Source organism: Mustela nigripes, chromosome 1, assembly GCF_022355385.1.
Source record: "Mustela nigripes isolate SB6536 chromosome 1, MUSNIG.SB6536, whole genome shotgun sequence".
Lineage (NCBI taxonomy): Eukaryota > Metazoa > Chordata > Mammalia > Carnivora > Mustelidae > Mustela > Mustela nigripes.
Window position 1 is genome coordinate 59,519,912 of NC_081557.1, and position 22,451 is coordinate 59,542,362.

At 40.2% G+C, this 22,451-nt stretch overlaps 1 protein-coding gene across 5 annotated transcripts in view; it reads right to left on the bottom strand.

Moving 5' to 3' along the window:
• The window catches only part of DLG2 (discs large MAGUK scaffold protein 2), a 1,549,658-nt gene that overhangs the window by 978,924 nt on the left and 548,283 nt on the right, over positions 1-22,451 (bottom strand). For all 5 annotated transcript variants that reach the window (XM_059411961.1, XM_059411989.1, XM_059411997.1 and 2 more), the window contains one exon: positions 4,994-5,155. In XM_059411961.1, the coding sequence (XP_059267944.1) occupies positions 4,994-5,155 (162 nt within the window). The remainder of the gene's footprint in view (positions 1-4,993; positions 5,156-22,451) is intronic.

Consider the following 22,451-nt stretch of genomic DNA (forward strand, 5'->3'; position numbering starts at 1 on the left):
ATGTTGTCGCAAATGGCAAGATTTCATTTCTTTTGATGGCTGCATAGTATTCCATTGTGTATATATACCACATCTTCTTGATCCATTCATCTGTTGATGGACATCTAGGTTCTTTCCATAGTTTGGCTATTGTGGACATTGCTGCTATAAACATTCGGGTGCATGTGTCCCTTTGGACCACTACATTTGTATCTTTAGGGTAAATACTATTTCTTAGACATTCCCTTATATATCTGCTTAATAATTATTTTTAAGGATAAGGCCATATGAAATAAAGGACCTGATAAGTGAAAATTTGAATCTGAGATCTCTTTAAAAATAGAAGAGTTTAGAGAAAGGTGATGTAGCACAGGAGTGATAAAGAATTTAGCCTTTCAGGGCACCTGGGTGGCTCAGTTGGTTAAGCAACTGCCTTTGGCTCAGATCAAGATCCACACTGGGCTCTTGGCTCAGCAGGAAGTCTGCTTTGCCCTTTGCTTTCTGCCTTCCATTCTGCCTACTTGTGCTCTCTCTCTCTCTCACTCTATCAAATAAATAAATAAAATCTTAAAAAAAAAAAAACACACAAGCTTTGGATCCAGAGAGACCTGGGTTAAGTTACATTTACTTGCACTCCGATTTACTGGTTCTTGGATTGCAGGAAACTATTTAACTTTAAAATCGTGTATAATCTTGTAGAGATAAAATGAGATAAATGAAGTGATTTTAAAGTATTTGTCACGATAGCTGGCTAATAATAATAATAATACAATCAAAAACAATATTTGGTGAGTGGTTACTGTGTGCCAAACTTTTTCTAAGCAGTTTACATATATTACTTTATTTGATTAGTACACAAATCCCATGAGATAGATACTATTGCTACTTCCATTTTACTAATGAGGAGCCTAAGACAGAGAGGTTAACTTGATCGAGGTCACATAGCTACCGAATGAAAGGGGCGGGATTGAAATCCAGGTATTCTAAAGTCCAGGTTCTTAAAAATAAGCCTGACTTTTCCTCCTCCCTCATCCGCTCTCCTGGTCTCTCTCTCTCAACAGATACTCTGTAAAGAGTACTCTCCAGAATGTCTGAGGTCTCACAGTATATAAGCTTCAGGAATGTGAATTTCTGTTGCGGAGTGAGAGTAAGTAATAAATAATTAGACCTGAGGTCTTTTAAGAAAGTGATAAGTATATGTAAAATCATGTTTTACTGCCCTTGGATTTCCCATCGCCTATTATGATGTGCATAGTAGAGACCCAATTAATATTATGGAATTGACTTAAATGGAAAAGAAAATTCTCATGTTTTATTATAAGCCAGCTTCTTTTGTGGAAGATTCTAGGTAGCATCTGAAGAGAAAGCATTCCCATCTTGAGGTAAAGAAAACAAATTCTGTTAAATTCACTGCAAACTTGCATTTCTCCTTCTAAACCCGTATTTCACAATGGCCAAGGCATTCCAATGAAAGCAGGCTAAGCAAGCCCATCTATCAGCCAGGCAGCAGGTGTGCACCAAAGGCAGATGACTCTTAGAACCGAGGCTTCCAGTGATAAGCGATGATGGAAGAAACGATTGACAAACCTGCAATGGTAAGATTGCTCTGCTAATGATTCAGAGCCTGCTCTGTGCAGCATTTCAACTGTTATCTAGCCATCTTACACTCTATTCAGGCATGCCATATGTAAATTTCTAATTAATACTAGAGAGCTGCATTGACTCCAAAGTAAGATTCAGGGGCATTATCTGATTGTGGGTTTTGCCTCTTCACTCTTCCCTCTTTTAATGCTTGACCCAAGAGGACCAGAAAGATCAAAGGAGCAAAGAAGTTGAAAATAAGCCAGGTCTAATTGAGAATTTGTACCTTCTTAGCATTTCTCTGACTCTAATAGACTTCCTTTATGAGAAAATAACACATTAGATTTTAATCATGGCAGGTTTTCCGAACACTTGAACTGTGATAATGTAATAATCCCTTAACAACTTGATTAGGAAATGTGTCCTATTGCTTCAAAAATGCATGTGCTTAAAATCCTAGGCCTGGAAATAAAATTCAAAAAAAAAAAAAATGCATGTGCTTGAGCCTGCCTGTGTTGGAGCCAGCTCATGTTGGCTTACTTAAGAAGCCTCACTCGCTTCTTTTTTCCAAATGCAGTCAGTGGCTTCAGGTTGCTAGTCTAAACTCAGCCATAATGGGAGTATTTACACCATGAAACTGGCAAACTCTACCTATCAGTGTGTGTGTGTGTGTGTGTGTGTGTGTGTGTGTGTTTCTAGAAAAATTGTGCCTGTTTACCCCATCATTATTGTTGACCCAAACAAGGTACACAGTCTGTTCATTAAGATGATCTAAAAGTACATCTTGTTCAGCATCAACAACACCTCTAAAATGTCATGGGGAAAAAGTCCTGGCTCCGAAATTGCTATTTCACAGTCTAGGCACAGAAATCCCAGATGGACTTATTTTTCCCTCCTCTTCACAGTACCTTGGGGGACACACCATACACTGGTGACTCCAAAAAGGACGGAAACATATTCCTACGTGGATGTTTCCTATCAGGGGTTTATCGCTCATAGATGACCACTTTTAAACCAATAGGGAGTGCCATCAGTAGAAGATACTACTACAGTAAAACCACAAGAACCAATAAATCATCTTTACAAAAAAGAGAATAAGAAATAAAACAGCAGGGCGAAACAGAAACAGAAAGCCTATGCTACGGACAATCACAATTGAAGATGCTTAATTTTGAGATTCCTGGAAGGCAAGGGATAAAGAAAAACAGGAAAGATTCCTTCGAGATGCGAGCTTCAGAAAAAGCAAACTTTTCATTTAACTCTAATAGGCATTTTCCAAATGAGGCAGTAAGTAGCATAACACATGTGTAATCACCCAAACTGTAGATATTTTGACAATTTTATGCTTAAGAATTAACATACAAAATGAACATTCTATTACGCTTTTATTGTTTTATTTATTTTATTTGTTTGTTTACTTACTATAAGCAGTTTAGCTTTAGACTAGCCCTGATGAACCTACCCAACACTTGGGAGCTCTGCTCTAGAGCTAATTAAAATGTGCCAGGAAAGGGAGAAAGACAAGCAGGGAGAAAAGAAGGGAGTTTCTGTGAAGGTTCTTACAAAGATTTCTTGTAAGAAAGAAAAGAGAAAAGAAACAAAAAGAAAAAAAAAAGGAAAAGAAAAGAAAGGGAAAAGAAATAGAAAAAAGCTGAGATTTAAATACTCTTAATGAAATGCAGGCTCCCACCCTTGGCCCTTCTCAACTTCTACATCCTTACACAGAGTAAGGATGAGCATTTGTCTGCAAACATGAGTATTTGTCTAAAGAGGAATGTTTTCATCTGACCCCAAACTACAATCTTTGAGTCCTAGAGTCAGACTGGACCTTAGAAACAATTTTGTGTGCCCTCCTGCTAAAGCAGTCCCTTCTGCAATATCACTACCAGGTTGTCAGCCAGGCCTGGAAGATTCCTAGGGACAGGCAACCACTGCTTCCTGCACTAGTCTACACCTGTCTGGGGTAGCTCAAACTGACAGGAGTTGTGGTCTTACAATGATCCCAAATACACTTCCCTGTTAGTTATGCACAGTGGCTCTGTTTCTGCCCTCTGGGTGACACCAATATTTTCCACAGGACAGTTCCTGAGGTATAAGAAGGAAATCCCTTGCCCTTCAACCCTTAATCTTTTCTTCCCCAGGCTAAACATACCCATTTCCATCAGTCATTCAATGATTTCTAAAAAGAATCTGGGAAGAACTGTACAATGAATTCCAGTGGTACAATGTTTTCATATTCTTACACATTATAACATATTTACTGGAATTTGACAATCAACCTAATATTTTAATTAATTGGTGGTAAATGGAGCTAGCTTATTTGATAATACATTTTTAGGATGCCAGGGTACTTAAAATGTACCAAATTTCAGAACTATATTAGAACATAATTTAGCCTCTCTGATGTCTTAGAAGGTATAGTAAGATTCTAGAAGGCACTGGGGCCACATTTATGGCTTTGTTTTTTATTGTGACACAGCTATATAGAAGTAGTGATGAGTGAATATTCTGGCTAACAAAATAAACTGAATTTTCTTTAGCGCTAAAGAATTATTTTAGTAGGGTTTTTGTTTGTTTGCTTGTTTGACACAGCTATATGGAAATAGTGATGAGTGAATATTCTGGCTAACAAAATAAACATTTTCTTTAGCGCTAAAGTATTATTTTTGTAGGGTTTTTTTTGTTTGTTAGTTTGTTTTGTCTTGTTTTGTTTCTCGTCTGCATTCACTTCTGTTATATTATTGAGTCTAGTTCCACTTTTCTTTTTTTTAACTCTAATCGACATTTATGAGCTTTTATTTAAAGCACAAAATCCCATAGCAACATCAAAGAAAAGAGTAATTTGCAACCAAAGAGCACAGAAAGTCTTTTCGCTTAATTGTCCTTTGCAAAAATACCATTTATCAAGACATTGTTTAAAAATTAAAGAAAAAAAGTAGAAAGTGTCAGAAAAGTATGACACCAAACAGGAAGAAATACAGTATAAAACTGAGATGTTGATGGCCAACTCACACAGATTTTTTATTAGTCCACATGATAAGGTGAACATTAGGTGCTAACATGTTATACTTACTTCCTTTGTTTTACCTAGGACTGGGTATAGGGGTAGAGAGATGGCATTTGAACAGAATCTTGATGTACTCCTGGGTTTTCTAAGTATGTGTTTACCTTATTTTCCCTTTCAATTTTCATCCCTTGCTCTTTCCTTAGCCCAATCTTAGCAATTAAAAAAGAGTTTCCAGACATTCAAACAACCGCAAGAACAACTGCCTATTAGGGATTCTAGGTAAGCGTCCAAACCACAGAAAGACCCTTGGGCAACCATGGGCCACTACAGTGCTTTAACAAAGACTCCTTTCATCGGGTCAACAGACATCTCCCTTAGCATTGCAGACCAACCACTGCTGCCAGCTCTGAGAACAATCAAACTGACCTTCAGAGGAGAGATATGAGACTGCAAGACGTATCCATGGACATTTTCTATTTGAGACAGGTTCTTTTCTGATACGTGCACCAGCTCTGGTCCTCTTACTTCATGGGTTAGTCGAGGTAAGGAATGATCGTGTGGAGCGTCCTCATCTTGGTATCGATACTTCTATGAGAAAAGACAAGAAAGAAGAGCAGAAGCATTAGTGTTGCAAAGGGTACAGTTAAGAACTTCCTATTCCAACTTCACTTACAGGACCCCGTGCATACCTACTGTTGACTGAACAGATAATAAATATGAGGCTTTGCTGAAGATTCTTCTGGTGGCCACCATAAGCAACCTTGATACTGAACACTGAACAAGCCTCAGTACTGACCGACTTTGATGATTTGTTTTTACCAGATAATATACTATCTCTGTTTTAAGGTACAGGAAGGGGAAAACAAATGAGACTGAGGTGATTTACCGAAGCCTTCCTTCTAATGACCAGAGTACCTAAGTGTGTGCTATAATGTCTAGGTCAGAAATGGAGAAGGAAAAAAAAAATGTATTGAGCAAAGAAACAGACTTCTAATATCTTCCATTCAGGAAATGTAATTTTGTTTCAGAATTTGTGAAAGACTAAAGTTCCCTTGGAAATGAAGAACAATTTTTACCACCCACATTATTTTTGTTGGCCTCAAAAGGAAGACAATCTTCTGTTCCTCTCATACTCAAAGAGAAGGAGTACTGATTTGGGTTAATCAGATTCTGGGACAAAGAATCACAATTTCCAGAGACAGAGCTTCCTTCTAAAGAACTTCAAAAATCAAGGCCAAGGGCCTGCCTATTTTAGCAACTGAAAAGAGTTCCCAGGCATTCAAACAACTGCAGGAACAACTGCCCCGCTTCAGGAATTCCAGGTAAGCCTCCAAACCACACAAATACTACCGTCTATGTAGCCACCTGAGCCAGAAAAGTAGGAGTCAGCCAGACTCCATCCTATCTTTCACTCTCCCATCTGCCAATTTAATAATTCACGGAGTCTACACATGAAAAAATGTTCATCATCACTAGCCATCAGGAAGATTCAAATTAAAGCCACATTGAGATACCACCTTACACCAGTTAGAATGATCAAAATTAGCAAGACAGGAAACAACATGTGTTGGAGAGGATGTGGAGAAAGGGGAACCCTCTTCCACTGTTGGTGGGAATGCAAGTTGGTGCAGCGACTTTGGAGAACAGTGTGGAGATTCCTCAAGAAATTAAAAATAGAGCTTCCCTATGACCCTGCCATTGCACTCCTGGGTATTTACCCCAAAGATACAGATGTAGTGAAAAGAAGGGCCAACCGTACCCCAATGTTTATAGCAGCAATGGCCACGGTCGCCAAAGTGTGGAAAGAATCAAGATGCCCTTCAACGGACGAGTGGATAAGGAAGATGTGGTCCATATACACTATGGAGTATTATACCTCCATCAGAAAAGATGAATACCCAACTTTTGTAGCAACATGGATGGGACTGGAAGAGATTATGCTGAGTGAAATAAGTCAAGCAGAGAGAGTCAAGTATCATATGGTTTCACTTATTTGTGGAGCATAACAAATAGCATGGAGGACAAGGGGAGATGGAGAGGAGAAGGAAGTTGAGGGAAATTGGAAGGGGAGGTGAACCATGAGAGACTGTGGACTCTGAAAAACAATCTGAGGGTTTTGAAGGGGCGGGAGGTGGGAGGTTGGAGGAACCAGGTGGTGGGTATTGGAGAGGGCACAGATTGCATGGAGCACTGGGTGTGGTGCAAAAATAATGAAAATAATGAATACTGTTACGCTGAAAAAACAAAAAATTAAAAAAAATTCACTGAGTCTGCCTAAATTTATACTTAAATAATTATTGAGTCTACTTCATCCTCATCCCCCATTACCACCACTGCCCAAATTCAGGTTCAGATTAGCTCTCGTACAGGGAACCCCTGGGATGTACAAACTGCCACTGAGATCGCTCTTTCCCAGTGTAGAGATTTCCTCTACGCTGCACTGCCTGGCCTTCTGAAATCACAAATTGGCAAGTTCTTCTCTTTAAACCCACTCAGCAGCCCCCACCACCCATAGGACAGAACTCATGCTTCCTTGTACTATAAGGTACCCCTCAACACCACTACCTGAGCAGAGCCCCCATGACTTCTGAACACTTATTTCACCACTCCTACTTCAGGATTGTGGAATGAATATAAACATATCATTACTTTCAGGTTTTTAAAAAAATACATATTTTTAAAACTTCTGGTAAAATACACATAAAAATTTCCATCATAATCAGGTTTAACTGTTAAGTGATATGAAGTATATTCATATTAATGTGTAACCAATCTCCAGATCTTTTTCATCTTGCAAATCTGAAACTCTATAGCCATTAAACAGCAATGCCCAATTTTTCCAACCTCCAGCTCCTGGCAACCACCACTCTACCCATTCTACTTTCTATTTCTATCAATTTTACTACTTTAGATACCCTATATCAGTGGAATCATACAGTATTTATTTTTTTTTTTATTACTGGTTTATTTTATTTCACATAATGTCCTTAAGGTTCATCCATGCTATAGCATGTGACATGATTGCTTTCCTTTTTCAAGGCTGAATAATAATATTCCATTGTATGTACACACCACATTTGTTTACTCATTCATCTGTAGATGGGTGGTTTGGTTGCTACTACCTCTTGGCTATCATGAATAATGCTGTTCTGAACAGAGGCATACAAGTGTCTCTTTAAAACCCTGCTTTCAATTCTTTGACATAAATACCCAGAAGTAGAATTGCTGGATTATGTGGTTATTACATTTTGGGGTTTTTTGAGGAATTTATTAAGCTTTTTAACATTTCACATGTGTAAAACCATGTTCATGTTACTTATAACAGTTAGGAAATGCTTGTGTTCTGATAAAGATCCAAGAATGCCAAAAGCAAAATCTTGCAAAGTTAAAAGGATTATGTGGCTCCTCCAGGATTCTTCTAGTGAGATTTAGCTGGTTTAGAGAAAGATTCTGTCTATTAAAATACACTTTTTCTGAACTATTTGGACAAATAACTATCAAGACACAGATAACAAACTCAGTTGAACTTATGTGGTGTCACAAATAACTTATTTTAAACTATTTGCATAAATGTAAGACACATTTTTAAGACTGATAGGGCCTTAAATTAAGCTATAAAACCAATCTTTATGCTCAATTAATATTTGATTAGTTACAAACTGTTCATTTTAACATTCATTGATCCTTTAGGCTTCAACTTGGCCTTTATCTTTTCTGGGAACATTTTGTGAACTGTAAGTCAGAAATTTTGTGGGTGTTCCCATAGTTCCCTGGAATTTTTATCAAGTTATGTGCCTGTGTACTTGTGTGTGTGTATGTGTGTGTTGTTCACACTGACTATAAGATTCTGCAAGTACTGGACAGTTGAGTCTTGTTTATCCTCTTATCTCCAGTCCTGAGGCAAGTGCCTGGCACATATACTTAATACGTATTTGTTGAATAAAGTTATAGGACAAACAAGTGGATGAAATGGGGATCATTTGCTTAAGCTACAAAGTTATTTTGGCTGCAGGATGCAAGCTCCTTCATGTTATGAAAATGTTATGAAATCAGGTTTAAGTAAAAAAAGGCAACTACATCACTTGCTTGACACAATCTTAGAGGACATCGTATTCTTAAGTATTTTCTATCTCTCTGCCTTATCATTTCTTTCAGTAAGATTTGCTAAGAATATAAATTGAATAAGAAACAGTTCTTGACCTTGAGAAAACCATGGAATATTAAATGAGTTCCATACATGTGTGGCTAAGCCACAATTCACAGTCCTAACGACAAGTATAAACTGAGTTCTGTGGGAACAGAAATAGGTCATCCCTAACTCCATCTAAGCCTTCCCAGTTGGCAACAGGATCTAGAATGATAACAGAAAGGAGGAAGAGATATTCTAAGCAAAGGCACTAACAAGTATAAAGGACATAAGTGATAAGAGAGGATGATGTTTTGGGGGAATAATGAAATCCTGAAATGGATTATAGTGGATTCTACTGCACATCCCCCCAAATTCATGGAAATCCCTTCTCTACATTCAAAGCCCACAACTGCATACTTCTCAGAATGATCACACTTGGGTGACTGAAGCGTCCTCACTTAGATGGGCCTGGGAATTATAGTGGAATCCCCAACTTCTATACCTCAAGTGAAATAAATCCTGTGGGGCCAAATACACTCCAAGGCATCTGATGGGATTGGGGTTGAAGCTTGTCTGCACCTGGACCTACATTCTTGCAGAACTTCTTGATGCTTCCTCACATCCTTCACAGTTTCCTTCTGGAACCGCCTCCCACAAATCATGCACACACCAATCCCCATTTTACATCTGGTGAGCCTGATGTAAAATTTGGGTGGAAACTGGGATGTGAGGTACCGTGTGGCAAGACACAAGGCTGGGGATGCCTGGGTGGCTCAGTTGGTTAAGCAGCTGCCTTCGGCTCAGGTCATGATCCCAGTGTCCTGGGATTGAGTCCCACATCAGGCTCCTTGCTCAGCAGGGAGCCTGCTTCTCCCTCTGCCTCTGCCTGCCATTCTGTCTGCCTGTGCTCACTCTCCCCCCCGCCCCGATAAATAAATAAAATCTTTAAAAAAAAAAAAAAAAGACACAAGGCTGAAAGGCAGACTGCTATTTACTGTAGACAAGAGGGAACAACCCAAGAGAGCTAAATGATGCCCTTTCTAGTGCCAGCCACATAGTCCCCCTCCTTTTTAAATTTGTTTTCTTCCAGTGTCCTGCAAGAGATGATGAAGCAAGGGGTTACAATATCTGCTGACAAGTGCCATATTTAACTAAAAAGCAAGCCTCAAAAGGAATCACCCTAACAGGGCATAGAATCTGCTTGGATTCAACTTTGGCTGGACTATAAATCATATTTTTGCTTTATACTAGATAGACAAAAATCAATATTAAAACAAATGTTATTATTAAGAGAAATACGAATCCTAACACTAATGCCAATATTAAAGTCAATAATAATGTCAGTAGCTATACTAAATTATTATTTTTTAATTGATACATTTAATTTATTTTTGTATGCACATGAGCGAGAGAGAGAGTGAGCTGGAGGGAGAGGGAGAGAAAATCCGAAGCAGACTCTACATTGAGTATAGAGCCCAACACGGGGTCTGATCCCACAACTGCAAGATCATAATCTGAGCCAAAAGCAAGAGTCAGCCACTCAGCCGAACCACCCAGGCGCCCCTATGCTAAATTCTTTATATGCATCTTCACACCTGAGAGATAAGTGTTCTTATTCTCCTCATCTGAGGCTTGCATAGTTAGGCATTTTTTTCTAAGATTACATACCTGATGAGTGGCAAGCTAGGATTCAAACACAGGTCACTCTGACTCTGGAGCTAAAGTACCTGAATCTTCTTCTGAAGCTCCTCAAAGATCTTAGGAGACCCACTTTATTTTCAGGAAATATAATACTTAGAAAATCTTCAAGAGTCATCTAATAAGGGAGATTAAGCAACTCTGAAAAGGTCACATCCTGATTTCAGAATCAGTCCTAACATTCTGGGCAATTCTGAGTTATTTTTCATGCCAGGGCTTGTCTATTAACTACTGACACCATTCTGGGCATCTTTGAGGATTTCTGTATTGCCTGTAAAAGGAGAGTCACTTAAAGAAGGCCTCTGTTTTGAAATCTGTGCTTTCCTCTTCCTGTCTTCGGCTTGGTCCATTAGAGGGGACTCTGGAGCAGAAGCAAGTTTGAAATCAGATTATATTTTCTCTCTCAGCTTTAAGAAGAGCTCAAGACAGGGAAGACATGCTCTTCATGCCCCCCCACCCCGGGTCTTAGCTCATTTTGTCCCTGACTTCTGGAATCCTATCCTCTTCTGAAGCTTATCCCCCATTCTGAAGCTTAATCCCTGACTCATGGACTCCCTCATCAGGTAAGCTTTTCAGGTCCTTGATCCTCAGACTTGGTTTATCTCCCCTTGGAAGGATTCTCTGATTGTAAAGGTTGAAAGGATCTGCTCTCATTGGGTTCAGCACAGATTTCTCTCATCAAATCACAGCTTTACACTGCAAAGACCTGCCCATGTGCCTATCATTCCTACCAGCCCCTGAGTGACTCTTGAGCACTGATGTAGCCATAACCATCCCTGAATCTCTAGTGCTCCACTGATGATGGCACTTACTAAAAGACCAGTTAAATGTGACTTTAACTGAACTAAACTTAAATAATCTGAGCAATACTGTGATATACCTGATCAAAAAGCTCTCCTACCCAAACCTGAATGGAATCATACTCACATTCCTTTTCAACCACAGAGCCTCCCATGTAGATGGACAAAGGACAGGAAGTCTGACTAGATTCGACTCACAACCTTTTGCTGATGCCCACGTGAGTCCAAACTACCCTGAGTTATCCAGACTTCAAAGGCAGGAGCCTCCATGCATCTGACCCATCACCTGAAGGCCTCCTGCACAGGCTAGAAGGTGATACTGCACTGGCGAAGTGCATGAGAGCTGAGGGAAAAGTCACAAATCTTTCAAGGCCCATAAATAAAATCTGGGTCAGTCTCCGTCTCTGCATAAGAAGTGCTCTGCTTCCCCCTTGCAGCAGGCGTCGGCACTGTTCTGATGAGAGACTCCGATCAAACTCTGAGAGCCAGACCAGGTTTGTGCACTCTGGAACAGCAAGTGAACCCGACCCATGGGAGCCCTTTGCTAGGAGTGTTTGAAAGAGTATCCCACTGAAAACTCAAAGCAACATTATGATGCAAGTATAAAATTAAGGAACGATTTACAGTTTCTTACACAAAGCCTGACATTTAGGAAATGCCCCCCATCTGTTAGTTCTACCACCTCTGTTAACAATAGCGACAAATAGCATTTTCTGTGTTAGCCCCCCTCTGGGTGATCTCAGCTCTTAGAGGGCAGGGAACCCTGACAATTGTCCATGTCCTGCAGAACGGTCAGGCCAGAGCATCAACCACACAGCTGTGGCTGCTAGACCACCACTGGAAGGAAGACTCTTAGTTTTATTAATGTGCTCTGGCAGGGGAAAAGAAAAAACAAACACAACATATTTTAGAAGAAGCATAAAGTCAGTAAGAAAATTAGGTAAATAATGAACTTGCAAAGAGCAATGATTCCTAAGAAAGAAGTAAATGAAGATCAGAAAATAGAGAAAATCAAGAGTGAAGAATGTGGTCTTGAAAAATGTACTCCATGGAAATAAAGGGTCTTCATATCCTCTCAAAATGAAGTTTAACTCCCAAAACAATACATGCTTATCTGGGCCCGAATAGTTACTGTCTTATTTTGAGGAGCATATTTCATTTAAATACTTCGATATTTCTTTTTAGGAATTCCATTTACTTAGAGACTTGTACAGTATGTAGTCAGCCATCTCTCTTCTCCAGCTCCTTTACCCATGATAGCTTAGCTTATCTGTTACCTGTGACCCTTCTCCATTAGCATGATCCTCTCCAATTCCCTGTCTCCCTTTCTGGAGGGAAAACATGAATGAAAGAAAGAAAAAGAAGAAGATACAAGATAGAAGAATGGTTAAGGCAACGATCAGATTGGTAATACACTCATTTCTTTAATTTGAAAAAAAAATTCTCTGAATGTTACTTTGGCAAGCGCAGGTTTCTCTTTCCCCCTTCCATCCTTTCTGGCCACTATCCTAGTCCCTCCTTCAGGAACAGTCATCCATATGTTATGCATATGGGGGGGGGGGTCATTAGATAGGAGGACAATGGGAGAAAGAAGCACAAGATGGACCAGGAATGATTTTTCACCTCTACTTCCTCAAGGGGGCCTCCTGGCTTCCCTTATCTTCCTGTACCACTCCACTCCCTGCCTCGCAGGATTTCAGGGTACCCCATACTTGCTTTTCAGAAAACTCATCTCATTTTTATTTTACATTTAATTTCCATTATCATTTGCTTAATGTTTGCTTCCTCTGTTGGACTGAAACTCCATGGAGTCTGGTTACTGCTGTCCTTCAGTACCGGCTACATAAGGAGATCTCAATCAATGTTCATTGAATAAATCATCTCTGGCCAAATAAATCTCTCTTCAAATCCGTTATTCAAAGAGCTAATAAGGGCGGCTTGAAGCTCAGTGATTGCTGATCGCACCCAGATCTTCCTCAAGTGAAGTTACTCTTCCAAAAGAAAACAAAACAAAACGGAAAACAACACCCAATGACCCACAATCAGCCATACAGCTGTCCCGAAGGACACTTGAAAGAGGAATGTTTTGGGGATTGGAGTAGGATGTAAGGAACATGACGGATCTGAGGGATGAAAAGCTCTCCCAGGTGCTCCATTTGAATTTTTTTCAAACAAAACTCAAAAATGAAAGGAAATACATTCCCGCTTTTTGCCACAAAGAACAGGACAAGCCAGGATGTTAATTAAATTACAAATCAGCTGTCTGCTTGCAGCTGACAGAGCTTTGTGTGCTTCCAAGCAACGTCAGATATTTTAAACCCCCTGTAATTACCTACAATGGAGGAACTGCCAAGAAGTTCCTTTCATGAATATTTAATGGATCTTAAGATCCTTTTAAAATAACGGACCATTTAAATAATCATGAGGGAACTTATTCTAGCTCAGTGCTGCCCTCCATGTGTTAACTGAAGATGTTGGATATGTTGCTTGAAAAGAAAGGCAAGCTACCTTTCCTAAACTTCTCAGGAGAGGTAATTGTATGCTTAGATAGCACTTCTCTGAGCAAGTCAGAATGGGACTACAGACTTAGGATCTGGGAAAATAACCGGTGTGGAATTGGAAAGTGAATATGAATAAGATGTCACACACTCAGGTTGCTATTTGTCATTTACAAAAGCACATTCAGAAACATTGTTCCAAGAAATTCTCAAGAACTGGAAAAAGAGGGTATTAATCACTCTGATTTTTCCAAATGAAAGAACAGGAGCAAGTGGTCTCTAAAAGAGAACTCTTTGGAGTGTCAATGCTATTAGCAAAATGGAAACAAATATGAATAATCATTTACAGACAAATACATCTAACATCTTCCCCTTCCTTAGGCCTTCACAATAGAAGAACTTTCTAAAAACCTCAATGGTAGAATCATCTCTAGGAATGCTGGTTCTGAAGAAAGTGCCTGGACCACTTCCCTGGTCTGTCATGTACTACATGACCTTGGGCAACTCATCAAACTCCTCAAACTCAAAACTATCCAGACTGGATATTCCACATCTGTAAAATGAGACTAGTATTTACCTCACAGAATTTTTGAGAAGGCCAAGTGAGCCAATGCGTGGAATGAATTTAGTAGACTGTGAGCTGGTAAGAGGTCAAGTAGTATCACTTATGATTATTTTATTGTAACATTAAATTTTTTGTACTTACTTATCAAATACTATAAAGATCTAAAAACTAACAGCAAAAAATGGAGCCTTTCTTTATTGCTTTCAATTTCTTTAAACAACTCTCCCACTGCTATATAACATACAGAGTCTGTGCTTCAACCTCACAGCTCCCCTGACCCCACAAAACACTCTCCAGCCTTCCTCTATGCCATCTTCAATGCCTAAAAATCTTCCAGGCTCTTCCAAACCATCTCCACTCAACTTGACTTGCTCTGGCTATTCTAGCTACTGTTACTCCTCTCTCTTCCCAATTTTTTTCATTCAACAAGAATTTATTTCAAGCTACAAAATAAGTAAACCATGGGGATATATTGAACACCATGGTGACTAGAGGGAATAATACAGTTAGTCCTTGAATAACATGGAAGTTAGGGGCACCAACCCCCACACACAGTCAAAAATCTGTATTTAACTTTTGACTCTCCCAAAACTTAACTACTAATAGCCTACTGTGAACTAGAAGCCTTAGAGATATCATAAACCATCCATTAACACATATTTTATATGTTATATGTATAATATACTGTATTCTTCTAATAAAGATAGAGAAAAAATGTTAAGAAACCTGTAAGGAGGAGAAAATGCATTTATAGTACTGTATTTATTGAAAAAAAAATCTGTGTGTAAGTGGACCCATGCCACTCAAATGCATGTTGCTAAAAGGCCAGCTGTACTGTTAAAAAAATAAAAGAACGTATTGAGCACCTATTATGTGCCAGACATTGTAAGTGCTAGAGATACAACATTGAACAAGAAAGACACATCCTTTCCCCTTTGTTCTTGAAGTCTTCCCTACCTTGATAACCTCCCCAATTGTCTTTCAACTGGCTATTGCTCAACCTTCAAACTTAACTCACATATGGTTTCTTCCCAGGTGCTTTCCCTGGATACCCAGGTTTGGCAAATTGTCCATGCTGTCATGACTGGCACACTGAGAAGCTCTCTTTTTTCTTAGGGTTATTTTTGTTTGTTTTTAAACATGTACATACCTGCTTTTCCCAATGGAACATAAAAATGGCTTGATTCATTATTGTACCTCTAGCAACAAACATTCCACCAATATACGTTTCCAAACTGAACTGCAGCTGGTGGAAATGTAAATTCCTCAGACTCTTATGTACCCCACCACACCTAGCACATCCTAGAGATAGTGTGGACTCAAGAAACCGGTCTGGATTCTATAGGAGATCTGGCTATTGAACAGTCCCACATAAGATTTTCAATTATGAAGTAAAAAATTGGTTCACATGTAGTCATAATAAAGTGGCATTATTTCGGGGAGAATCATTCAAGTTTTCAGTGTGAGTCACCTGGGAAGGAATGTCGACTGCTGGCTTTCTAGAATCAGGAGTTGAGAGGAAGACAAATTGTGACACGCGAGAAGGGATCTGAGTGAGTTCCCGATCCTTGCTCTGACTCTACCAATACTGAGTGAGAGCAAAACATAAATAAGGCCATCCCAAGTAATCTTGCCCAAGGCTCTCTAATTTCCCGGGCAGCAGAAGCACAGTAAAATAAAGTGTAGGCAAAACAGGGAAGAGGTCTAGAAGAATACACACTGTATGGATGGTGGTGTCTCTCGGTGATTATTAATTTCCTGTTTTGAGCCACACATACTACTTGGAGAATAAAAAAAAAATTAACAGAAGAGAACATGTAGGACACGATCAAGTATTTACTTTGTTGTAATGGAAAAGGTTCGTGGTGAGGGAAGATTCTCCTGCCTTGGAAAAAGTTTCTCCAGGTTTAGTCAACTTTGAGAGCTGTTTGAAGGACACAGGGTGATTGCCAGCAGTAAATAAAGGAGGGGGAGCGAGGAAGGAATTTACTTGGGAGGAAGAGAGTTGGAAGTCAAATCGTTTTGTTACCAAGAAATCAAAGCAATGATTTATGAGCAATCTTGACAATCAGTTTGTCCATTGGAAGCACAAATTCAAATACAGTCTGAGTAATTCTTCCAGGATAACTGCCACTGGATGCAAGAGAGGACAGTAAGGACTTGTGGGCAGTCACTGTCTGATTCCGTCTACGAGCTGGACAGCTTCTGTGGCTTCCATGAGAATCATTTGCTGCTCAAGCCCAGAAGTGTGTTCTCAGTGCTCCCGGTGCCAGGAAAAGATGAAATGATGATTTCATCGGGATTCCTCATCAAGTGATGCAAATTCCCTGCACCTTAGTGTCCTGAGTTTAAATTCTGCTCCTGCCACTCATCAGCAATGCAGCCTCACACAAGTGCGGAAGCTCTCTGAAACTCGGATTCCTCATTTGTGAAATTGGGCTAATAATACTCATAACAGTGTTGCTATGGGAAATTGATGAGATAATATGCGTAAATGCCTTGGCAGAGGGCCTGACTCCTGAGGGAAGCTTAGGAAATCTAAGCCTCTTCTTATTTCTGTGTCAGTATCATATCTATGTGTTGGGTCACCACACACACATGCACACGCACACGCATGCATGCGTATACTCAGCTCAGCCTTCCCCCTGTTACAGGGAGCCGGCTTCCTGCACGCTACTACGAGCATTGTAGCATCGCTGTAGATGAGTGCAAACTCTCTGAAGGATGCACGCTGAGTTGTGAAGGCCTTGCCTCTGTTACTCAAAGCTTCAGTTTCTTTTCTGTTTGTAAGGCCACCTTACCCTCTTTAGCCATGCTTCCTCCTGAGCCAAGGTTCCCGGCTATGTGCCTACAATTACCACTTTTGTCCAGTAGGGGGGAGCCTACAGTGCAGAAATTGCCACCACTGGCTGATGACTCAAGCTACTCTTCTGACCCCTTTGAGCTTCTGGACCTCAGAATCTGCTGTGGAATTCGCACCTGCTCCAGCCTTCCATCCATAACTGACTTCCCAAGAACACTTGACCCTAGAACATCTCCCAGATTCTCTCTGACTGGCTGTACCAGAGATTTCCTCATCAGCCTTTTGGCATGCACTTCCTCTGTGATATTGAAAAGAGTAAAATCTCTTCCTAACAGCAAGTATCATCATTTTTGATTCAACAAAATATTTATTGAGCACATAATGTACTAATCACTAAATCATAAGTGCTAAGAATACAGTAGTAAAAAAAAAAAAGGTAAAAACATATGACCCCTTAGAGATTAAATTTTAGATGCATTAGGTAATACAGCTCTGTGTCTGAATTCTCTTTTTTTCCCTCTTTAATGTGTTTCCTTCACCTAACTGCAAGCACGAAGAGCTGATATCTCCATGGGAAGATGTCAGGTGGCCCAAGTGGGAAAACAGTCTGAATTATTGCTGGGCGTGGTACAAATGGGCTTGGATCCATCTAACTGTTCTTATCCAGCTGTCTTTGCCCCATAAGCCCTCATGATGTGCCAGCCTCAGTGACTCTGGAACATGGAACAGGTAAAGGATTGAGACAGACGGTATGGCCTTGATTCTGATCTCATCTGCCCTGAGTTCCAATCAAAGGATTATTTGGAAACCTGATACTGTCATAAAGATGTTAATATTTCCTCAAATAAGTTCACTTCATGATCCATGATTGGTTATGGTGGTTTAACCTCCAAATGAGATAATTTTCTCTTGGGAAGACATTGTCATACTTAATCTAGGCACCTGAATATGCAATTAAATATGTACAATTAAAGAATGCCATTGTGTGCTTATTACAACCTTAAGATATAAGTCCCAAATAAAGAAAACCTAGGAAGTTTTCTCATTTTCTTGCCCTAGTACAATTCCCTGCTGGGAACTGACAGTCATCTCTCAGATGAGTGCCTGTGATGTGACATACTTATGTATCAATGCTTCATTAATATTAACTTATTTAATCCTCACAACAAACTACGAATGGGTTACTATTTTTTCCCTCATTTTACAGATGAGAAATCAGAGACAAAGAAAAACTAAGTAACCTGTTCATACAACTAGTGGACAGGCTGAAATTCATACCTCCCTATCCTTGTAATCCCTACCTTTAATCCTGTACTAGGCTGTCTCTCAAATATTACGCATTTCTTAGTCTCTGAATCACGTGTTTATTCCGAGTATGGTAGATACTTTGGCTCTTTGATTTAAAACTCCAGGTCCTTAAGTTTCCCTTTATCCTTGTTGGGCCACAGATACAATTGGAAATACAAACGGAAATAACCTACATAAGGATACTGCCATTTCCCTCATCACCCAAATACAAAACACACAGATGCAGAAGACCCTCTAGCATCTTTCTCTTCCTATGACTTCCAGAGTAAGATCAACCTGACCCCTTGGCAGGACATGACACCTAATATCAGAGTCAAGGCCAAAATATTTCACACCAGACTGAAAGTTCTCTGATGAAAGCAGTGATGCACTCATTGTGGTCATCTCAGTACCCCTTTGGCAAGTATGAGGGGTTAGTATATTTTGCCAAGTGAAGGAGTCTAATGGAAGCTAAATGGATTCTACTTCAGCAAGGACTTTGTTCTTTTCATCTCTATTGCCCCTAGCCCAGCGGGCCCTTGTTTCCTGTCTCGAGACTATTGCACTTTCCTCTTATGTCCCTTTCCAACCACATTCTTGCCTCTCCCCACCCAACACACCAACATTCCTTTCCTTCCCTTCCTTTCCCTTCCCTTCCTTTCCTTTCCTTCTCCATCTATCCCCCACTATGCCAACTTATCATTCCACTCTGAATTATCTGTAATCCAGAGTAAGAGAAATACATCATCACTGGGACTTTGCACATGCTACTTCCCAGAGAACTTGGCCATCTCTTCACCTTCAGGCTTCAGCTAAGATAACACCTCTTCCCAAAGGCCTCCTTGATGGATCTACTTCCCCTGGCATCTGAGCCGAACCCTGGAGTAGGGTCAGGACTCACTCATAGCAACCTGTGCACACACAGAGTATTTTTTATTTTCTAATTTTTGCCTGTTTGTTTGACTGTTTACTTTATAGACTCTAAGATCTTTCTGTACAAAGATTCTAAGATCTTTCTGTACAAAGACTGAATCTTATTTGCTGTCCTAACACCTGTGTCAGGCATTCAGCAGATGCTGAAGAAATGTCTGTTAAATAAAAAATAGCTGCCTAGTAACTAGATTTCTTATCTGCATTCTCTCCACCAGCCAAGCCATTCAACTAATCACTCCCAGATACATCTTTAAGCACGACTTCACCATATCACCCAATCTTTAAAGCCCTCTACTAGTGCCCGACTGCTCAGGACCAGAACACTTTGGCATAGTATTGGCCACTCTTGATCTCTCTCTAAACTTCCCTTACTGGGCTTCTTTACACATTTGCATTATACTCAAACTAGTCAAACAACTTCTTTTCTGAAGTCTCCCTCGTCTTTCCTACTTTCCCCTCTTCTGCTCTTTCTTCTGCCTTAAATGATGATCCTTGAATCACGGGTGGGAAAGATCTTTCTCTTTATTTGAGGTTCTGTTCAAATGCCATCTTTTCCGATCTCCCCTAATCTTTCCCAAGCAGATATAACCTCTCTTTTTTTTTAACATTTTTTTTTAAGATTTTATTTATTTATTTGACAGAGAGATCACAGGTAGTTAGAGAGGCTGGCAGAGAGAGAGAGAGACAGAGAGAGAGAGGGAAGCAGGCTCCCTGCTGAGCAGAGAGCCCGATGTGGGACTCGATCTCAGGACCCTGAGATCATGACCTGAGCCGAAGGCAGCGGCTTAACCCACTGAGCCACCCAGGCGCCCCCAGATATAACCTCTCTTTATCTTAATTTTATACTGCTGTCCTAATGAAACAGTCCATCACGGAGTTGGTAGTTTTTCTATCCATCTGTTCTTTCAGTAAGCACTTACAGTGAGTTAGTGAGTCACTGTAATAGACACTGGAAATATTTAGAGAGATGAAACACAGTCCCAACCCCCATAAACTCCCTTTTCAGCAGCTGAGAATGACAAATCTAATCAATCTAGGATGTCATTGATGAGACATGTTCTGATTTCAGGGATGCTAAATATTTTAAAAGTACATCTTAGAATTGGTGAAATGCCACATTACAAAATCATATGCACAGGTTCCGATTGAAACACACTTAACCTAGCTTCGGGGGCATGAGGGGACAGTTCTGAAGAATAACACACCTCTAATTTATCTTACAAAATGAAAAAGCCCTTTTTGAAGAATAACACACCTTCAATTTATCTTATGAAATGAAAAGGCATTAGGCAAAGAGGCAGCAAGCTTGCTGGCAAAGGAACAACAAATTCAAAGTCAGGGAGGAGTGATAATACAGTATAATATCTTAAGGTATTAAAATGCTTGAAGGAAGGTTCTTACACTGTTTCCTCTAGGGAGCTTCATACAGAGACTCAAATAGTTGTGTTAGATAGAAATTAAATTTTTTTAAGCCATAGGAATATTACCAAAAGGAGATCACTGTTTATGTGCTAGAGTATAAGTAAGCTTGTCAACTTCCCCTTAAAATTTGCAATAAGGAGGGGAGCCTGGGTGGCTCAGTTGGTTAAGCATCTGACTCTGGCTCTAGTCTTGATTTCAGGGTCCTGGGAGCGAGCCCAGGTCAAGTCCTGCACTGAGTCCTTCATCAAGCAGCTTGGAGGGCTCCTTGCTCAGCAGGGAGTCTGCTTCTCCCTCTCCCTCTGTGTGGCCCTCTCCCTCTGCTCACCCCCCTGCTCACTCATGCTTTCTTTGTCTCTCAAATAAATAAATAAATAAACTTTTAAAAAAATTTGTGGGTCCCCTGGGTTGCTCAGTTGGTTGAGCATCCAACTCTTGGTTTTGGCTCAGGTCACGATCTCATGGCTTGTGGGATGGAGCCCTGAGTCTGGCTCCTCGCTCCGCGGGGAATCTGCTTGAAAGATTCCCTCTGCCCTCCTCCTCCCCGCAAAATGAATAAATAAATCTTGAAAAAGTTTTTTCAGCATGGAACTAACATTGATGGGAATTTTGAAGAATAAATTGCTTGAAATAGTCAATTGAAAATCTGAAACGTATCATCCATGTTAAATTGATCATCCATGAGACCAGACTCTGGTATCACTAGGACTTGCATAAGCTAGTAGACTTAGAAAGACTGGGCGCCTGGGTGGCTCAGTGGGTTAAGCCGCTGCCTTCGGCTCAGGTCATGATCTCAGGGTCCTGGGATCAAGTCCCGCATCGGGCTCTCTGCTCAGCGGGGAGCCTGCTTCCTTCTCGCTCTCTCTGCCTACTTGTGATCTCTGTCTGTCAAACAAATAAATAAAATCTTTGGAAAAGAAAAAAAAAAGACAGCAGTCAGTTGGTGTACGTTCCCTCTTCATCATAAGAAAACGTAGTTCTTCAACCTACGAGAAACTTCTGGCCTCTATCTGGGAACCTGTGGCAGTCCATTCAGCTCATGGCTACCTTTTCAGTTTTGTATATTTTATCTTCTTCTTTCTTGTAAAGGCTTTACTGAGATAGGACAAATTAACAATCCAGGGAAGCGTCTCAATCATGCCATTCTTTCGCCTAAAGTTTCATTAATTTGGATAAGGCTTGTTTGATCTTGAATACAGAATAATCTGTAAGTTTATAAAGGCACTAACTGCTAGGATTCCACCATAAACAAGACAGACAATATTCCTTCTCTTATGGAGTTCTCCTTCCAGTAGAGGTGACCGGCAAAACACAACTGACAAGTAAACAAAATAATTCCAGACTGTCAAGGAAATGAGAAGGTACTCGAAGAGCACAAAGGAGAAACCTTATTCAGCAGAGGAGGTCAGGGGACACTTTCTAAAGTGATGATGTACAAGCTGAATCCTGAAGAATGAGAGAATTCCTATGGTGAGTCGGGTGGGCTACACTCCAGACAAAAGGAAGATTAACCACAAAAGCATCGGAGCTGGAAAAGAGCTTGCGTGCTCCAGAACTGACAGAGCTTTCTAAGGAAGGGCCCGTGAAGTGAAATATGAGGCAGGAAAGGTAAACTGGGGTGGACCACACAGTACCATCTAGCCCTCAGAAAGGATTTAAGCCCCCATTCTGAGAAACATAGAATGTCAATAGAGGGTTTCAACAAAGTGACATGATCTGATTTATATAGTAAAAGCTTGCTCTTGCACTGTC